Source organism: Balaenoptera borealis (genome assembly GCF_965194805.1).
Source record: "Balaenoptera borealis genome assembly, chromosome: 3".
NCBI lineage: Eukaryota > Metazoa > Chordata > Mammalia > Artiodactyla > Balaenopteridae > Balaenoptera > Balaenoptera borealis.
In genome coordinates this window covers 67,757,951-67,776,821 of record NC_138866.1, presented here as the reverse complement: position 1 = coordinate 67,776,821, position 18,871 = coordinate 67,757,951, and the positions used below count along the sequence as shown (strand labels likewise).

Genomic DNA, 18,871 nt, shown 5'->3' with positions numbered 1-18,871 from the left:
GTATTTAAATACTCTAAAAATCTACATCCCAGGTGACAAGAGCTCATGCCACATGAGTAGATGGAAATAGCATGTGTCAAAGGGAAGGGCACAGAACCCTGCCGTCTGGAGAGAACTCTAAAGCTAAGCAAGTTTTTCTCAGCACTGATCGTTGGTAGAGGAGAGCCAGGCGTGAGTGATCCACCTCACTACTCCTCGAACAACAACTGATGCCATGCCCTCCTAGCTCAAGACAGGTTATCTGAAGATAAGGCTTACAAGAACAGTAAGTACTCCACTAGGAGACATCTGGTAAATTCAGATTTCTAGTACAGCTGGACAGCTCTGCTCCCTTTCTGTCAGCCAAGAGACTATCAGCGAGTCATATCAAAAGATAATTCTCTACGTAACCTGTCCATTGTACTAAAGCTCCAAAGTGCCAAATATATCAGAAAGAGGCAATATTTCAGGTACCTTTCTAATCTATTAGGGCTGAGTAACTACTTTACTATAGGCTTCCCAATGGTCCTTCAGGGCAGGAACCCTGGGGATATAACTGAGTTATGATAATACTTTAAATCAAATCATGTCTACCTATATATACAACTACGTTTTTGTAAAAACAGTGCAATTAGTCTCCATGGTAAGTGTTGGCCTTAGCCCTGTACACAGACAATGCAAAGGAACACAAGACAGTTCACAATCCAGATTGGTTAGCACTACTAAAGTGGAAAGAAAAATTCCACATGGCTTGTAATTGATTATGCACAAGTGAGACTAAGTTTACCTTAGGGTGGGGACTAATTTATAATTGACCAAAAATAAGCAAACAAATACATAAAATTTATAAAAATAGGAAACATATTTGCAAAGCATAATCCTTAGCATATGCATACAGGCAATCCAAATACTTCTCAAATGAAAAGCAACCACTGACAGGCACTTTTCTTAAGACCCTTAATTATTTTCTCAAAATCTGCTCAGAATCAATATACTATTCAAGAAGAAATGATTCACTGATTTTCACGGGTACCTAAAATTCTTTACATACACTAGTCTTGAGCCACACTAATCAATACACGTTCTTAACATAATCACTTCTTCCAAAACACTTCTGTGTCCATATTTCCTTGGAAGGAAGTGTTGTGAACCAACCCAGGAAATGTATTCACATAAGGTAATTAACTTCTCTGGATAAATAACAGTGGTGTCTGGAAATTTAAAGATGGGTGACGACTGGCTGAAAGCAAATACCAAACCAGATCCTGCCGCACAGATATTTATTTTAAAAAAACCCAACATATTAACAAGTAGATACATTACAGTTCATGTGACTCCTCAAGGGTGATGCATGTCTCTAAAATACTTTCGGCGATCACCTATCTCTAATGGCCCTAATATCCCCAGTGAGAGTCCATATTTAATGTCCCTTATGCTAATTATCAATACCTGGGGTAGGTATCTTGCCACAGATGAAAGAAGCCGTGCAGTGGTGGCCTCCAACGTAGTTAGAATTCCAGCTGACCGCTAACTGGGATGTGAATCCGGCATAAGGGAAGTCTTCCAGATTAAGGAATAATTTAAACTAACAGAAATAATACCACACTGTCAAAGCTGAAGTGTTTTTAAGTAAATTTCACCCAACATAAGGGAGTTTAACATTTCCCCTCCCCCTCAATTTGATAATTCCAAACTCTGTATATAGACCTATGGCCCTCCCAGCCCTCCTTGTTCTTAGGGTTACCTACAGTGAATGGCAGAAAGAATTGGATGGTATTGCTTTTTACTTAGCAGCTATGTGATCTGGGGTGAACGATTTAACCTCTCTGACCCTTATTTAGCTCCCTCATCCTTAAAATGGAGAGAAAATGACCATCACAAAGGGCTACTGGGAAAATCAGACGCGACAAACGCAAAGAAGCCAAGACACAGACAGGCACACGGAGTCACTGACAGGAAGGTGTTGCTCTGTAGTCTCCCCTTTGCAGGTCACTGTTACCATGAGGCCCGAGAAGCTTGGGCCCAAGGCTCCCAGGACTAGCTCCTCCTGAAACTCTCGCAGTCAAATCCTTGTGGGGTTGCTCTCTGAACCTCTCGTCTGTGGCACTCTGAAAACCTCCCAAGTGGACCAACTCTGTTTGTAAAAAGCCACTTCCATACCTCTCCCGATTGCTATGCAGGCTCTGCTTGGTGGGACCATTCGTGCTAATTCAATCCATAAGAGGTCAGAGCTCTACTGTCATTCTCCTTCACTGCCCGAAGGTGCCACTAGTCTCAAAATCCCACCGGCCTCGCCCACGGTAGCCTACTCAAGTCTACTCAGCCACCATGGATTCAAAGCCATCACCAAAGCTTCACTGCCACCCCTCCTGTCCCCACTACTCCCCTCAACTCTTTTCCGCTTTTAACAATGGTGAAAGCCACAGCTGCTTGCGGCTCATATTTTCATTATCACATTCATACTTTTCATTCATTTCATAACATATATGTGAAAAAAAAAGTGGCTGCTGACAGGGAGAGAGGCATTCAGAAATTTTTGAAATTGTAAGTAAATTCAAGAAATTCCTCATCAATCAGTGGCCTAGTCAGAATAAAATCCAGTGAAGCAGTGAAGCAGTGAAGGGTACATACCTTTTTTTCTTTTCAGTAAAATAAGTTGGACAAAATTTGTGCATGATTACATATTTAAAAATCTAATCTTCATATTTGCCAACACTGCTTAGCTGCTGTATCAAGTGTCTAGCTTTAGCCAAATAAAACCTTTTTGCAACTTTGGAGGAAACTTCTATATAGGAAATTATAAATTTGGACCGGCATAATTGTGTCTCAATATGTGAGATTTTTACCCCAACTCTTACTTTTATAACTATATAAATTGTATGATATTCCATAATGGCCATAGTGGCCATGTAATTAAAGGCTTTATTTATTTAATTATCTATTTTCTGTGAGAGTAGAAGGACAGAATAAGAAACAGCGTAATGTGGGTTTCTCTGCTGCCAAGCAACGTCAAGTGGTGCTGTCATTATCGATTTTTAATGGTACAAAAATATTTGTTTGACAGTACCAGAGGAATTCCTGGGAGAAATTTCACATATTCTTGTAGAAAATGTGAAAAGAATTTTTAATATCTGTGAGCAAAATAACCATTTTCTCTGTATCTAAACGTTATCAGAAGAAAGAGAAAAATTGATGCATTTTTTTTCTTATTGTTCTTACATATTCCAACACCAAGGAAAGATTTAAGAAACTGAAATCTCATTTTCAAAACCTCTCTAGAATAATACTGGGGAAATTAAAAGATGAGCACTATCTTTAAAAACACCCTATATTTTCAACCTCTATTTTCACATTTGGGTTTACAGCTTTCAGATGAACCAAGGTGACTATCAGAGGTCAGAGGTCAAAAGCATTAGCTATCCTCAACACACAGAAACAACACAAACAAATATAAAAATAAAATAAAGAATTCTCATGTTATGATCAACTCCAATGGAACTGCATTTTATTCACTTCTAATCCAATCTGAGTCCAGCCTTTGTTATCTTGATTATACTAGTTTCTCACTATAGCTTGAGAGCTTATTCAATGATTCCAATCTAATACAAACACACACACACCACACACACACACACACACACACACAGACACACACACACACACACACAGTTTTCATGTAATTATCCATTCCACTTTTCTTCTTTGAAAGATGGATGAATAATTACTGATTGTTGTTGTCTTAAAGGTTTTTTAATGGAGCATGGACTCCATGAGTGTTAAGTGGTAGTTAGTGAAGAGATCTGGAAAAAGACTTGTGATTGGCTTTGCCAAACTGTTGTCTCAATTGTTTCCCAGTAAAATCGCCTCTCATCCCAATATAACACTTCTGCGTGTGCACAACCATGTTATATTAGATATTCATCAGATGCAACAGTTTAACAAATAAGCTCTATATGCTAGCACCACAGCAAAATGTGATCTCCATAAGTCATTTCCAAGTGCCTTCCTCCTCACATCAAGGGTTGATCTGCAAAGGAACTTTTGATTTCAGTCCTGAGGACCATGTTTGAGAATCATTACGTTGCCAAATGTTGCACCATTACCTATTTTATTTCCCTTTTTTTATCAAATGAAATATCATTGGAATGCCACTTGAAACTGAAAAGCAATTAAATCAACTTCTTGTCAAAAATAATAAAATGCAATAAAAGGATGCTTTACTTCATCAACATATGTGTTTTTCATTTAGCAATAATCAAATTACTCCTTGAGGAATTCTGAGAGGTTGAATTTCAGAGGCAGTATCAAAATGCAACTACTCCTACGATTTGCTCTATTATAGAGGGCAGAAGAAAAAGTGTTACCTTGACCTTACAGCTATATTGCTTTTTAATACAATTTTAATTTTATATTGAGATAAGAATGAGATAATAGAATATACATTTCTTTGTTAACAAAACAGTATGCTAATTCATAAAGCCTCACATATCAATAATCCTATTTATTATTCACCTATCTACCAGGCAGTATATTTAATCCTTTACACATATTATCTTTAATCTTCAAAGTAATCTTAGATAAGTGACAACCATACATTCATAGGATTATAAATTTGTTTGTATTGTCTAGTAAGGTCATTAAAAGTCATTTTTGGGGAGGGTGGGAGGGAGGGGATAAAGGGATATATGTCTACATATAGCTGATTGACTTTGTTATACAGCAGAAACCAACACAACATTGTAAAGCAATTATAATCCAATAGATGTTAAAAAAAAAGTCATTTATGCAAAAATAGTGAAGACCTACATACAATCATCTTGTCAAAAAAAAAGCGTAATAATAATTGGCAAAATAAAGTTTTAAATCTCCCTTAATAATTATGACAGGAGTCCAGTGACATAGAGCAATGCAGTCAGGAAGTATCGGACAAATTTTCAAACTTCATTAATAGTTTTCCAGCTCCACTCCCTACTCTCAACCTCCACTCTCACATACACACACACTATAGTTGCTGCAGAAAATTCCTTCAAATTTATCTTAATCCTGCATCTAAAGGTCTAAAGTAATTCACATATTTGTCCAATTCTTCCCAGCCCTAAGTCTGGAAGGCTTACTCAAATGGTATTTCCTTGGGAAAACTGTTAAATAGTATATACCGATAAGAAAAGGTTTTTAGTTCTGTGTATTGATAGAAAAATCATAAAGCAGAGTTTCTCTTTTGGATTATGAGATATATAACAAGGCCCCACTTTTTGCAGCCTACAATGCAAAATAAAAAACAATACTTCAGCATCTGGAGGCTATGAATAATTAGGCTTTCAAAATTATGTTTCAAAACACAGATATTTAGATAATATACTACAGATGTACGTATATATTAGATATATATTACATAGGCATTACTTGTATATCAAAATATAATCCTATTATTAACTAAACTTGAAAACAAAATTTTAGATATACAGTATTAAAGCATTATATTACTTTAAGAATCGCTTAATGAACTGACACATTCTATACTTCATCATTAAATCAGAAATCAATAAACATATAATGATGACAAATATAAAATATAAATAAAAAAATATACCTAAGACCCAAACACCTATTAGCTTAAAAGGATTTTGTTGGTCCACATATGCTGGCCTCATCAAGCAGCTAATTACTTCCAGTTTCCTCAATCTGTGTAGAAGTAGAATAGCTAAAATTAACAATAAAAATTAAAGTGACACTACAAGTGTTAAAAAAACAATTTACAATTAAGAAAGCAAAACACCTATAAGCAGAGCACAGCTGCTCTCAAACCAAGGCACTAACCTTTGTTATTCCTTTAGTGAGCTATCTTCTATAAAATCTCACTCTTTAGTTTCTTTGGTCAGATAAATGACTACACAAAGTGAAACTATGCCAGGAGTCTTATAGATGTTATTACTCCATTTAAGTAAATTCAAAAGGGAAATATGAGTCGTCTTTCTAATAAGATAACAGGCAAAATGAATGGACAGTCATATTAATTGCATCCCACATCCTTAAATTAATACTGCTTGTTTTAAAAACGTGTGTCTATGTGTGTGTGTGTGTGTGTGTGTGTGTGTGTGTGTGTGTGTATGTGTGTGTGTGTAGACACATAGATGATGTACTATGAAACTAAAGTAATTCTTCCTTTGGAATACTGTTCCTTATTTTAAAACAATTCCTTCTTAGTCTATATATTCAAGGTTCTTTTGATAGTAGAAAGTAACAATGTTTCAAAGTGAAGTCAACTACTGTTATTTCTTTTTTACCCTCCAGAAAATAATAATCATGTATACTATCTAACATGATACATGTCTTTACATACAACCAGCCTTCAAGGTTACATGCTTGCAAAGTAAAGAAATAAGCATAATATAAATAAAACCTTAAGCTAATATTTAAAAAAAGAAGGAATTAGTTCTATCTCTATATTCATAAATTGTTACATACAGAAATGCAACACTAGATTTTTCATCTAAACTAAAATCTTTTTTAAAATAACTGAATCACTTTTCTATGTACATGAAACTAACACAATATTGTAAATCAACTATACTACAATATAAAATAAAAATTAAACTTAAAAAAAATTTTTAAAATTAAAAAAATTCTTTAGCTATATAATTCAGTACATACCTGGGGTACATTTATCTTAAAATAAGAATATTTTTGATCAATTACCATCAAAAATTTTCAAGTACAATCATATGTCTGCCACTTTTCAAACCTATATAATTAAAAAGAAAACTATACTCTAAATTCTAAATAATAACAATAATAACTTAAAGATTGTTTCTCAGGGACAGGACTTCTCTTATTTAGCTCTGTACACCTCAAGCACTCATCCCACAGAAAATGTCCCACGGATGTTGCTGATATAAACTGAACGTCAGCTAATACTTCCAAAGATTTAAGCTAGTCTGATCTCTGTTAGTATTTAGAAAACTCTCAAACATATCATATGAAAACCCTCTTAACACGCTGTAACACAGTGAATGTGGAGGGCTCAGAAAATCTGGAGAATTCTGCTGTCAGCTCAACATGACTCCATTCTACATAGTAAATTATAAATGACTTCAAACTCCCAGCACTCTCCTAAAACATCCATTTCCTTCCCTCTCTCCCTTCCTCTCTCCCTTTTTCTCTCCTGTCATCCTTCCTCAGAGTTAGTATCTTGAAAAAGTACTTCAAGAGAACCTGAAATGAAGGACAAAGAACCTTCTCCTACTTCCTTAACTCCACATTGACCCCTCCTCCATTTCTACTGTCACAAAACAAAGTGATCTCTGCTATCCTGTGATGGATACTCAGCCCTCTTAATCTTGTTGGGGCCATAATTGTATCTCAAGATAGATGACAGAAGACAGATAAATAGATGAAAATTTTCCTATTTAGACCCACAATCCAGTAAATACTTATTTACAGTATCCTGTACATAAATAACTGTCAAATCCACATCTCTAAATCTAACTATCCCTTTGCCATAACCTTAAAAAAAAGTGTAAGTGAGATCTTTATTCCGGCTATCCCAAGCAGTCAAACGTTTCAAACTCTTCAAGACAGAACTACTAGAGTAAATATAGAAGGAACGGGTTCCCCCTATATCTCAGTCACCACGGCTGATGATTTTCCTTTTCCAGTATTTCTCCAGGTCCCTCCCCAAGAGCTTTGGCTCAGGACTCCATTAGCTCATGAACTCCAATTTTCCTTCTGCCACAAAATTCTTGGCATTCTAAAACATATTCCACACAGCAAATCCATCTTTCAGATGTCCTTGGTTTGATATCTCTATGTAGACGATTACAGAGACTCCTAGTAATCTGAGTTCATCTTAGTTGCAAGGCCTTTTCACAGTTTTACTTTCTCTAAATATCCTAGCCACTACCCTCAGGTCCACTGTGTTCCACAGGTGCTTGCTGCCTCTCTCCTCTCCACGCATATCACCCCCTCCATATAACATCCCTCTTGGTAGCTACTGAGATAAGAATTCGCTCTCTAATCAATTTCCAGTCGTAAACCTCTTGAACCATACATGTTTCTCCCCATCCTAAACTCCATCAAGGTGTGTGTATATGTATGTGCGTGTGTGTGTGTTTTAAAGCTGGTCAAAAACAGTCTGTCCATATTAACTTAATATTACCTGTAACTCTATCACTTGCTTTCAATTAAAATTCTGTACAATTACACTAGCTTTTTAAAGAAATTTTAATTTACCTTGCTTATATGCTTATTCAGTATTGTCCTTTAACTAACTGGATTGCACCCCAGGGAAAATTGTTGTAGACTACAACTGCCATTAAGGGAAGGCTTTCAGTGCCTAGGAGAATGCTCCTTTTCACCTGCAACAGACACTCCACGATACTGATGATGATAAGTCATACAATATGACTTGTAGCAGAATTAGACAAAATTTGTCTAATTTTTGTGGAAGTTGCAAAAAATTAAGAGTAACATGTATTACAAAATGTCACTATGTTCAATAAACAAAAATTCCTGGCACTCACTGTTACCTTAGTCTGGCCTCCAGAACTTTCACAACTTTTAGATTAGTGATTTTTTCCCTGGGGCTTTTCCTAATATTCCTGTGCTCAGTGCCACAATTTGCAACAGGCAGGTTTAGCAAATTCTGTTCCAAATAGTTTAAAGAAAGCTTTCATGATTATTCAAGTGATCTTTATAAGGCAAGTACTAGTCAGTCCTCCAGAGGTTGAAATTCAGCACCTTTAGAGACCTCTGTCTCCACCCCTAAACACTTGCTGTTTATGCTAAGAAGACTGGCGCCATGGCCCCCTTTCCTTTATACTCTTATCACCCCCTTCCATGCAATGTCCCTCTGGATGGCTACAGACACAACCTGAAATTCGGAATTGCACTATAAACACTGGTGGGCGGGCTAGGTCTCCTCTTCGGGTGGCCTGGTCCAGGATAATGGCCCTTTTTCAACCCTGCCTTTGGTGGCCGCTGTCCAGAGTCCCACAGCCTCAAACTTAAGGGCACAGCCAGCCTCGGGTGCTCCTGGACAGTACCCCTACCATCTATATATCTGTGTCCCCACTTCAAAGCTCCACTATCAGTACCCTAGGAATCAAAATCAAGAAGGCTGCAACTTTCAGATTTATCGTTGAAAAATTTGCTCCCATGTTCACATAAGGTTGGGAATAAAAGACCACAAGGAGGTGGGTAGCTGTGGTCTGGTCAGTTGTTTTCACAGCTGGCCGAGTCAATCACTCTCTCTTCAAAGCTTATTTGACAGGTGAGAAATTCCTCCTCTCCAGATCATTCCAGGAACTCCTCAGCATCAATCTGAGCTGGGAGAGGGGCCTGAAGGGGAAGGGAGTGGTGCTGAAATCGTGCTGAGCGTGTCCCCGGGGGAACTCTAGTGCAGGAAGGATTCCGGCGCCAGGAATGTGCTGGTCCAGGGTGCAGAAGGAAGAGAGGGGAGAGCCGGGAAGTCTTAAGGGGAAGGGAGAGGCGCGACCCGAAAAGAGCAAGATACCTGGGAATGTCCTGAAAGGAATGGGAATGGGTGAGGAGGATGCAGACTGTAGAGAAATCGGGAATATAAGAGGATGGGGCAAGGGGAGAACTGGACAACAGGGAGCGCAGTGCCTCAGATGCGGGCGTCCAACCTCGGCGGGTGCCAGACCCTACCAGCGCGCCGGCGAGGCTGGCTCCCGGCCGAGCCCCCGGAGCCGGAAAGTTGGCGCGGCGAGGGGGCGGCCGGGCTGGCAGCGCCCCCTGCGCGGCTGGGAGGCGCCGGGCTCGGAGCCGCGCGGCGCCTTACCTTCTGGTCGACGATGGAGCAAGCCATCTCGCGGACGTGCGCCAGGCTGTAGTCCCCGGACGAGTCCTGCAGCAGCAGCACCGGCTCGCGGCTCAGACCGATCTGTAGATGGAACGAGATGCCCCCGGCCGGGGCCGCGACGGGAGCCAGGAACGGCGTGGGCCCCGGCCCCGACCCCGGGACCAGCGCGGCCGCCGCCGCCGCCGCCGCCACGGGCAGCAGCGGGCTGGGCGGCCGCAGGACCGGAGGGGCGCTCATCGCTCGGCCGGGCGCGCCGAGGGCCGCGAGTCCGAACAGCCGAAAAGTTTTGCTGCCGCCGAGCCGGGAGCTTCTTTCTTCAGGAGTCGAGGCGGAAAATAAAAACTTTCCGGAAAAGTCCCCGCGCGGGGGGAGGGCGAGGGGATGAGGATCAGGAGGGGAGGGGGTGGAGGGAAAATGGCCGAGGCGGGAGGATTGCGCCGCCGGGAGCGCGGGCGGCGCGCGGGGGAGGCGCCGCCGCGCGGAGGAGCAGCAGCCGCGGCGCGCGCGGAGGGACGGGGCGGCGGGTCAGCGAGGCCAGGGCGCCGGGCGGGGGCGGGGAAGGGGGCGCGAGGGGCGGGGAAGGGGAGCTGGGGGCGGGCACTGCGGAGCCACCACCCGGCAGGCGCCGGAGCCGCAAGAGCCGCGGCCGTGCGGCCGCAGTGGCCGCAGGGTTCCTGGTCGCCGCCCCCTCCGCCCGAGGTTCCCGGGGCCTAAGCCTCCCCAGGCCGGGGCAGGACCGAGCGGCAGGGCCCGGGGCCGCCTCCGCGGGCGTGGTCCGACCCTCCCCTCCCGGGCTCCGCTCTCCGCTGGCCCGGCTGCCCGACTGCCGACGGAGGGGACGGGGCGCACCTCCTGCGACCCGCTGCCCCGGACCGCGAGCTTCACGGTCCCCAGAGTCCCCGCCACCTCTTCCAAATGTCCGAGGACTACGCACTTCTACCAGTGAGGTGACCTGTGCTGGACCCAAGAATGCCCAGCCCTGCGGCTCTCCGTGGGTCTTACCTTCGGAGTGTCGAGGGAGGATGAAAATAGAGGTTCCTTGGAAACCCACGTACATCCCGGCTCCTTTTAGGAGCCCTTGGGTTTGTTGCCAAAGAGGGCAGGAGGCCACTCCACGGAAATGTATTTAAACCTGTCTCTACCTTTTTTGACTCTGACACACCCTGATCCCCAATCCCACACGCTCCACCGCAGCTACCAAGGCACCAGACCAAACACAAGTCACTGAAATCAGGATAAGGTATCTTTTGAAAGAGAAGGCATTGTCTACATAAAGAAAGGAGGAAGGTCTGAATGTAGCCTCTTTCCCTTTACCTTATTCTTTGTGTCTGATGTTTCTACTTCGGGAGCCTCAGAAACCGTTTTCTTTCCTTTGCCATCACTCTAAAGTCTGCTTTTTAGGAGTGATGCTCTCAGCCGCCACCGCCATCACTAGCGCCACCGTCAAAGTTGGGCACCATCTGCTTTAGTTTTGATAGCTGTTTCTTGTTGTTGCCTTTGTTGTTGTAGTTTTGGCGGGGGTGGGGAGGTGGGGGGGTGTGGTGTTTGGAGATGAACTCTAATCTTCTCTTCCCACCTGGGCGTGCTTCACACACTGCGCAGGGTGTGTAACTGTGCAGGTAGGTGCACAGGGCCTCGATCTGCTGCCTGTCACCATCTTGGAATAAGTAATTTTTTTTTTTTTCATTTTGCAGTGGGCCAGGTAAATTACGTAGCCCACTTCTCCACTTCCCTAGTCCTTCCCCTTATACAGCACAAGCACACACACACACGCGCGCGCGCAAACGAATATGCATATTTTATTTTGCACTCAGTTGCATTTTTTGTTTGTTTACAATATTTGTTTATTTATGTCTTGACCTCTGTTTCTGACCCAGGACATGACATTGCAAGGTGATTTTCTCTTTGAGCCTCGTTCCCAGGGTCAGTAATGGAGTCTTGAATGTCCCCCAAAACATGGTGTCATTCACTGCTCTAGAAGAGACCTGAATTTTTTCTCTCTGGATTTGATGGTCTGAGAAGGTCTATATGTGTGTTGGCAGCTTCCCTCCTAACTTACTTAAAAAGTGATTCGCTTCATCCATGGTAGAGAGTGTAATTTCCTTAATGTACCAGATTCAGCTAAGCTAGGAGAATAGTGGAATTATTCTTAATGCAATGAATGCCCTTTGGAATTCTCTGAGGGTTTTTTTTTTTAATGTCAGAAAATGTATTTCATTTTCTTTTGAAGTTGGAATAAGTCAATTTTCCCACAATTTCCTATTACCAGAAAAAAAAAGTTTGCTGGTCAGTTTACAAGGGCCTTACAAAAAGCTAATAGTTTTGCTTGAGATTCAGGAGAAATGAAGACATTCGTGTTCTGTAGATACAGAAATGATCTATTCAGGCCTTCTTTGTGCCAGGCACTACTGGCACCAGGTGTGCAGTTGCGAGGACAGACAAGGTTCCTACCATAACAGATCATATTAAAATGAAAAAAAGGAAAACAATAAATAAGATTATTTCTGATAGTAATAATTGCAGTGAATAAAAATAATACAATAGTAATGAGTGACTTGTGGAGGGGGATGGTGGAAAAAGCACAACTTTGAACTAAGGATGAGAGAAGTTTTCACTGACTTTATATTTGAGCCAAAACATGGATGACAGAAAAGGGCCAGCCTTGAGAAGATCTGGGGGAATTACACTCTAGGCATAGGAAACAGCTAGTGCAAAGAACTAACATAGGAATGTACTTGGCATTTTCAAGGCACAGGAACAGAGGGGCAAGTGCCTGAGATGAGGTCAGAGAGCTGGTAGAAGCCAGATCACAAAGGGTCTTGAAAGCCCATGGTAAAGGGTTTTCATTCTATTCTCAGTGCACTGTCCAACCACTGGAAGATTTTAAAGCGGGGAGTGATACAATTTAATTAGCATTTTAAAAAAATCACTCTCTGCCTCTGTGTGTAAGAGAAAAGAGTCAAAGCAGAGACACCAGGTAGGATATTAGCTGTTGTTCAGTCTAGAGACATTTATGGCTTGGACGACTCTGGTTGTAGTAGAGATACTAAAAAATGTAAAGATGCAGGATCTAATTTGGAGGCAGAACTGAAGGTCTTATTGATGAATCAGAGGTTTATGGGGAATGAGAGAACAGGAGAGTTGTGAAAGACTCCTAAATTTCTGAGCTATTAGCCAGATAGTGGTGCTGATGACTGAGACCGAGAAGACAAGGAGGAAGCAAGTTTGGGGAGAAATAAGATTTCTGCTTTGACCATGTTGAGTCTGACATGCCACTAGACATTCAACTTAGAAATAACAGCTATAGTTGAATATTTGAGCCCAGAGTTCAGGAAAGAGAGGAGGGTCAGAAATACATTTGGAAATAATTAATGCAAAGATGTTTCAAACTGAGATTAGATGAGATCGCTACAGAGGAAGGGCTTAAGGCAGTCATCAGTTATATGAGACAGGAACTTAGATGTCCTGTATAGGAAGAAAGTAAGCTGTGGGACAAGAACTGCTTCTTATACTCTGATTTCTCAATAGTATGAAAGATTCTTGTAGGATGTTGGAAATAACTGAGAAGAAAGCAGGGGCAGGAGAGGGACTTCTAAAGAATTTTAATTCTGGAGAAATAGAATCACTTTTAAGAGGCTGGTAAATTACTGAATGCAAGGGAGTGAATAAAGGGAAACAAGAAGAAGAAAAAAAATCTCAGAACCACTGGAGCTCCCCCATAACAAGCAGAAAATGCCTATGGAGTTGGTTATTGCAATTTCAATAGTAGGCACCTGAGATCTGACTGTTTGCCAACTGCTCCCCATTTTTGCTGAGTGAAAAGAGAATGAACAACAGATAACACCTGAAAGAAACCTGATGTGCATCTCTGGTGACTTTGAAACTATACATAGAAAACTTGAAGGATTTGAAAGAATTCAGTGGTTTTAATCCCTTCTGGGTGTTTGAACTTTGGAAACGAAAAAAAGGATGTAGAGAGTGAATAGCTGTTTATATAAATTATATTCATGAATTTTGGATTTTTTTTTTACTCTTGGCTAACATTACTGGAATAATGGACTTCTGGCAGTGTCAAGGAATACCATCTTGGAAAGTAGGTTCACTACCCTAATCAAGACTCCTTGTAAACTGATTTGAGTGTGCAGAAGTATGTGGAGGTACTTACAATTTCCACAGCTGAATGTTAATCCTTTAGGATGGCCTTCAAAAGAGGGCTGGATGTTGAAATAGTTTTAGATATAAGTGCATACATTTTATTTTTCTTTGTAGCTTATAAATTAACTTAGCATTTAAATTCTCGATATAAACTAGCATTTGAAGGCACTTGGAAGTCCTACAAAAGTTTTATTTCATTTAAACCACTGCTTTCTAGACATTTTTGATCTCAGAACCCCTATCATTTGTTGCTGCTGCTGATGTTGTTTCTATCACACGGCATACCCTAACATTTCACATGGCTAGTGTTCCACAGAACACACTTTGGGAAATGGAGTACTATACAACAAATGTAAAAGAATTTAAGTTAAAATTTGAAGGTAAAGAAAATTGCTCAGATAATTAAAAGCAGACACTTTGAAGAAGAGCATGAATGGCAAAAACAGATGCATATTTAGTGTCTAGTAGTTCACAATCAGTAATCAGAAAGAGGATTGAGAATGACCCAATTTGAATGGGAGACAGTCTGGAAGCACTATATGCTTTGTCCAGATGAAACAGACGATGGAGAAAGAAAAATGAGTAGAAAACATATGCAATTCTATGGCTGAAAGGATCCTATCTACACCTAGTACAACCATTTTACAGCCTAAAAAACTGAAGAGCAGAGAAATCATATACCAATGTGGAAACTGGAAATTTGAAAGTATGGTCCCAGAATGGCCTCCTTTTTATACAATTAATCACTGAAAGTTGGGAACATGAGGATAATGGATGGATGAGATGATGGATGGATGGATGGATGGATGATAGATGATTAATGTATATGATAACCATTTTATATTTTTTGTTTCCTTAAGAGTGTTCATAAATGATAGTCTGTAAGACCAGGTTAAATAAAGTTAATGACACAAAACTGGCACAACAGAAAAATAATATCCTAATGGAGATATCAACTATACAGTCATCTGCCAAAATATTGTTCTGCTAAAACCTGAGAATATGACAAAATGTTGCCTTGTCTTGCCGATAATTTCATGGAAAATAAAACAGAAAAGAACTGAAATTAATTTTCACCAAGAAGGAAAACTGATTTACTCTTTAAGAAAGCAAATTTCAAAAATTCAAAGAAAAAACAAATATGATCCTAGAGTCAGAGACTCTCAAAAGGACAGGAGGCCCTCGAAGAAGCATTTAACTATAAAATTACAAATGATCTGGGTGAGCAATAAACTCAGACACCAGTGTGACTACACTTTAAGCTTTGGATGAGTACAGATCTGCAAAGAATGAACAAAAATAGACATAAACTATATGAGCAAGAGTAAATAAAAATAAAGGTTATTTTAAGCTAAAAACAACATGTACTAGCTATATGTGAGAGTGCCAAGTTTTTAAACATTCTCCGCCCCGCCCAGAAATTAACTTATAGGCAATAATTAAAATTTTCAATTTAATTTTCACTTACGCAAGGTTAAACGTTTTAATGTGCTGGTTGATCACTTGTATGTCTTCTTTTTTTGAATATTACATTCTAAGTTCCTCATACATTTTTATATTGGAATATTTGCTTTCTGCTTATTAATGAATAAGCGATTGTCATATATAAGGAATGTCTTTCCTTTGTTATATATAAAGGCAAATGCTTTTTGTCATTCATCTTTTAATTTTTTATGGGGTTATATCTTTCAAGCTGCTTTATAAGTGTCTTTTTCTGCCTTTGTTTATTTTGCTTAGAAAGGCATTCTCTAATCTGAGATCAGAAAAATATTCATCTGTAGTTTTTACTTTCCATTATTACTCTATTATTTTGCTTTTTAAGAACTTTAATCAATCTGGGAGCTGAGTACATGTACTGATTTCTAGACCTATTTTTTTCTAAAATGTCAATTGTCTCAGCTATTGGAGGACATTTTTATTTGCTTTTATATGCATCAATGGGTTAGAAAAAATAGATCCAGCTTCCAGTGTTTAGCTTAAATTTTTTTGAAGTATTTTTTAAACTACATTTCTCTAATGTTTAAAGTCACGAGTGAAGTGAACTTTAAAATTTTTTGTCCAAAATGTTGATGGTTTTACTTTTTCACACATGCAAAATACCTACATTTACATTTCTATTTTATACTATGTTCTTTTGTTAGACTTGATTCCCTAAACATCATTCCTTCCTGGACAGTAATAACTCTGACTCTGCTGTTCTAATAAGAACTAAAATCTGCTGGCTCCAAGGTATTATAAAATGTGCTCAGGTCCCCTGTAGAAAACAGACTGAAACACTTTTTCCTTGGACTTCAGTATACTCAGAAGGCTATTGCTTAGAGTTGCCAACTCTAATTGTGCACAACAGCTTTTATTAAGTCAATCCAACTTTCAAATTCAGAAACTATTAACAGCAGCACATATATATATTTTTTAATAAAGATTCAATTTTGAGGCACATTGGTTCCAGGGATACAAACTTTTCCTCCATTCTTGTTGGATCTTACATGTTTTCATAGCCAAATATTTTCCAACTATGAATATCAAATACATCCCATCAGTTGATAATATTCCATAACCTGATTTATTCTCTTTAGTACAGGTTATTTTGTGATACTTTACATGCTATTATTCAGTACATTTTATAAAACACTGGATAAATCTTGAAAAACTAATAAGAAAGAATAAAGGAGGTACAGTTAATCCAAAGTTGCTTTTTGGGTTCCTTCCTGGAAAAAAATATTTGTTGAGCTGAAATTTCTCGTGTGTGGTTTCTGATGCTTGATTTGGAAAGTGAACTTTTTAAGGGAAAGAATTTGGCAGATTTATTTCTTCGTGACATAACCGGGAAAAATAGTTTTAATAGTTTAAGAAAAAAATAATTTGCTTTTCTTGGCTTAGAAAAATTTTAAATGGCATTATTTCTAAAATTCATTTATTGTAAAATTCATATTCCACTAGGATGAAAGTCTGCATAATTAAAATGAGGTCATTTATATGGAATTAAAGCCATATTTTATCTAATTATCATGCTGCATTTTCTTTATCAATTCTTTTCCTCAAACATATCATCCTAAAAAATCATATCATTGCAACCACAGTAAACCTTCTTACCCATACTTTACTATTTTTAAACCTAATTTACACATTTGATCTCACATACATTCAAAGTAAAAATCTCTACCTCATACAGCTCAAAGTAGAATATTTACTTCTTGAATTAAATATTAATTTTGTGTTTATTTTAAATATATAAATATATTTATATGATATTATACATACTTTTTATACATATATTTTGTTCAATAAGTTTGTCATCCAGACTGTCTAGGAAAATTGGAGTCCTCATAAACTGAAAAAATCATTATTTTTTAGACTTATTTCAGAATATATTCAAGAAAAGAATTACGTACTTACTCTTTTAGATAAAGGAAGAACATTCTAGAGTGCCTTAACCTTTGCACTTTGCTGCTGTGGTTGAATGCTGAAGTCGACAAGTGTAGATAATTAGATTTGAATGCTTCTTTAGTTTGTCCATGCCACAGCAGTCCTATCACTTGCAAGCACATCTTTGTCTTCTCTTTGTTTTATTTCAGTACATATCCAACTACATCTAACCTTGTAAGTTGAACTTTAAAAAAATTTAGTTATTGAAATAAATTTCACTTGCTTTGGAGAAATACAACAATTTAAGTCACCTATGAGGAAGATTCATTTTAACCTTTATTTCCTTTACCAATATTTTCTTTGCTTTTATATAAAATTTTAAATACTTCGTAATTAAATGATGAATGGATTTACATGGTTTTAATTTATGATATATCACCTGCATCTTTTCAAAAAACAACGAAGCCATATCAATGATTAGAAACATTTTTATTAAAACAAAGTAGCGCAAATATCTCAACTAATATCCACGATTTCCGCTGAAACATTTAGCTCTAACCCTCCTCAGTCAATACAAAAGAAGGAAAACAATGTATTTTCTAATTCTTATTGTCTGATTTTAAACACAAATTTTAAATAAAATTATCACAAGTGTCCATATTACACAAAACATAGAAAAACACTTGATTTAGAACCGGAGCTTCCTGAGGGCAAGACTCTTGTTTTACTCACCTTCTGTCCCTTAGCACCCAAATACAGCAAATGTTTATTAATGTGCTTTTTTGAATAAAACTGTTCAACTACAGTTAGAAGATTAAAAATTTGCAAATATTGTTTTTCAAGATAATAGTCATATATATCCACCCTGCTCAAAAGTTCAAGTCACAGAAACCAACTCTAAATCAGACAGACATTTCTTTGAGGGACTCAGTTAATAAGGTTCAGATAAATTCGATTCTTGTGATGTAGTCTGACATAGTTAGCTCCCCTGGCCTGATATGCTTATAGCACTTTCTTAGGGCTATTGCTATAGTATCTATCACATTATATGGATTTTACTTGCATCGTATCCCTGTGGGAACCATTTTGTAATCATCTCAACATACCCCTCCTCAAGTGTCTCCAGAATCAATTGTTAAACCTGATATAGAATAGATGCTGATACTTGGTAATAGTTCAATAATTGTTTATCGAAGGAGTCAATGACGAGTCTAAAACGCCTTAAAAAGATGGATTGCATAATCTAATGGCCTAGCTTTCCCCCAAATCAATTACTTCAGCTGTGCTTCTATTTTGGAATAACATGCATTGTTCTTTTGCTGATTATAAAAGTAATATGTGTTAATTTAGAAAATCTGGAAAAAACAAAAATCTAAAAAAAAAATAATCTATCAGCTCCTAACTCAGAGTTAATGTTAATCTTCTATTTCTCCTATGTGAGTGTGTGTATGGAGTAATATAAATAAAATATTGTTTGTTAAATCTGATTTTAAACTTAATATACCAAAGTATTTTTCTGAAGTCATTAAATGTTCTTCAGAAACATCATTT

At 38.7% G+C, this 18,871-nt stretch overlaps 1 protein-coding gene across 4 annotated transcripts in view; it reads right to left on the bottom strand.

The window, feature by feature from the left end:
• PRKD1 (protein kinase D1) overlaps positions 1-18,871 on the bottom strand; it is a 457,302-nt gene that overhangs the window by 320,478 nt on the left and 117,953 nt on the right. For 2 of the 4 annotated variants that reach the window (XM_082384100.1, XM_082384101.1), the window contains exon 1: positions 9,779-10,199. The exons of the other annotated variants lie outside the window; for them this stretch is intronic. In XM_082384100.1, the coding sequence (XP_082240226.1) occupies positions 9,779-10,036 (258 nt within the window). In that variant the 5' untranslated portion in view covers positions 10,037-10,199. Of the gene's footprint in view, positions 1-9,778; positions 10,200-18,871 lie in introns of those variants that run through there. 4 annotated transcript variants of the gene reach the window in all.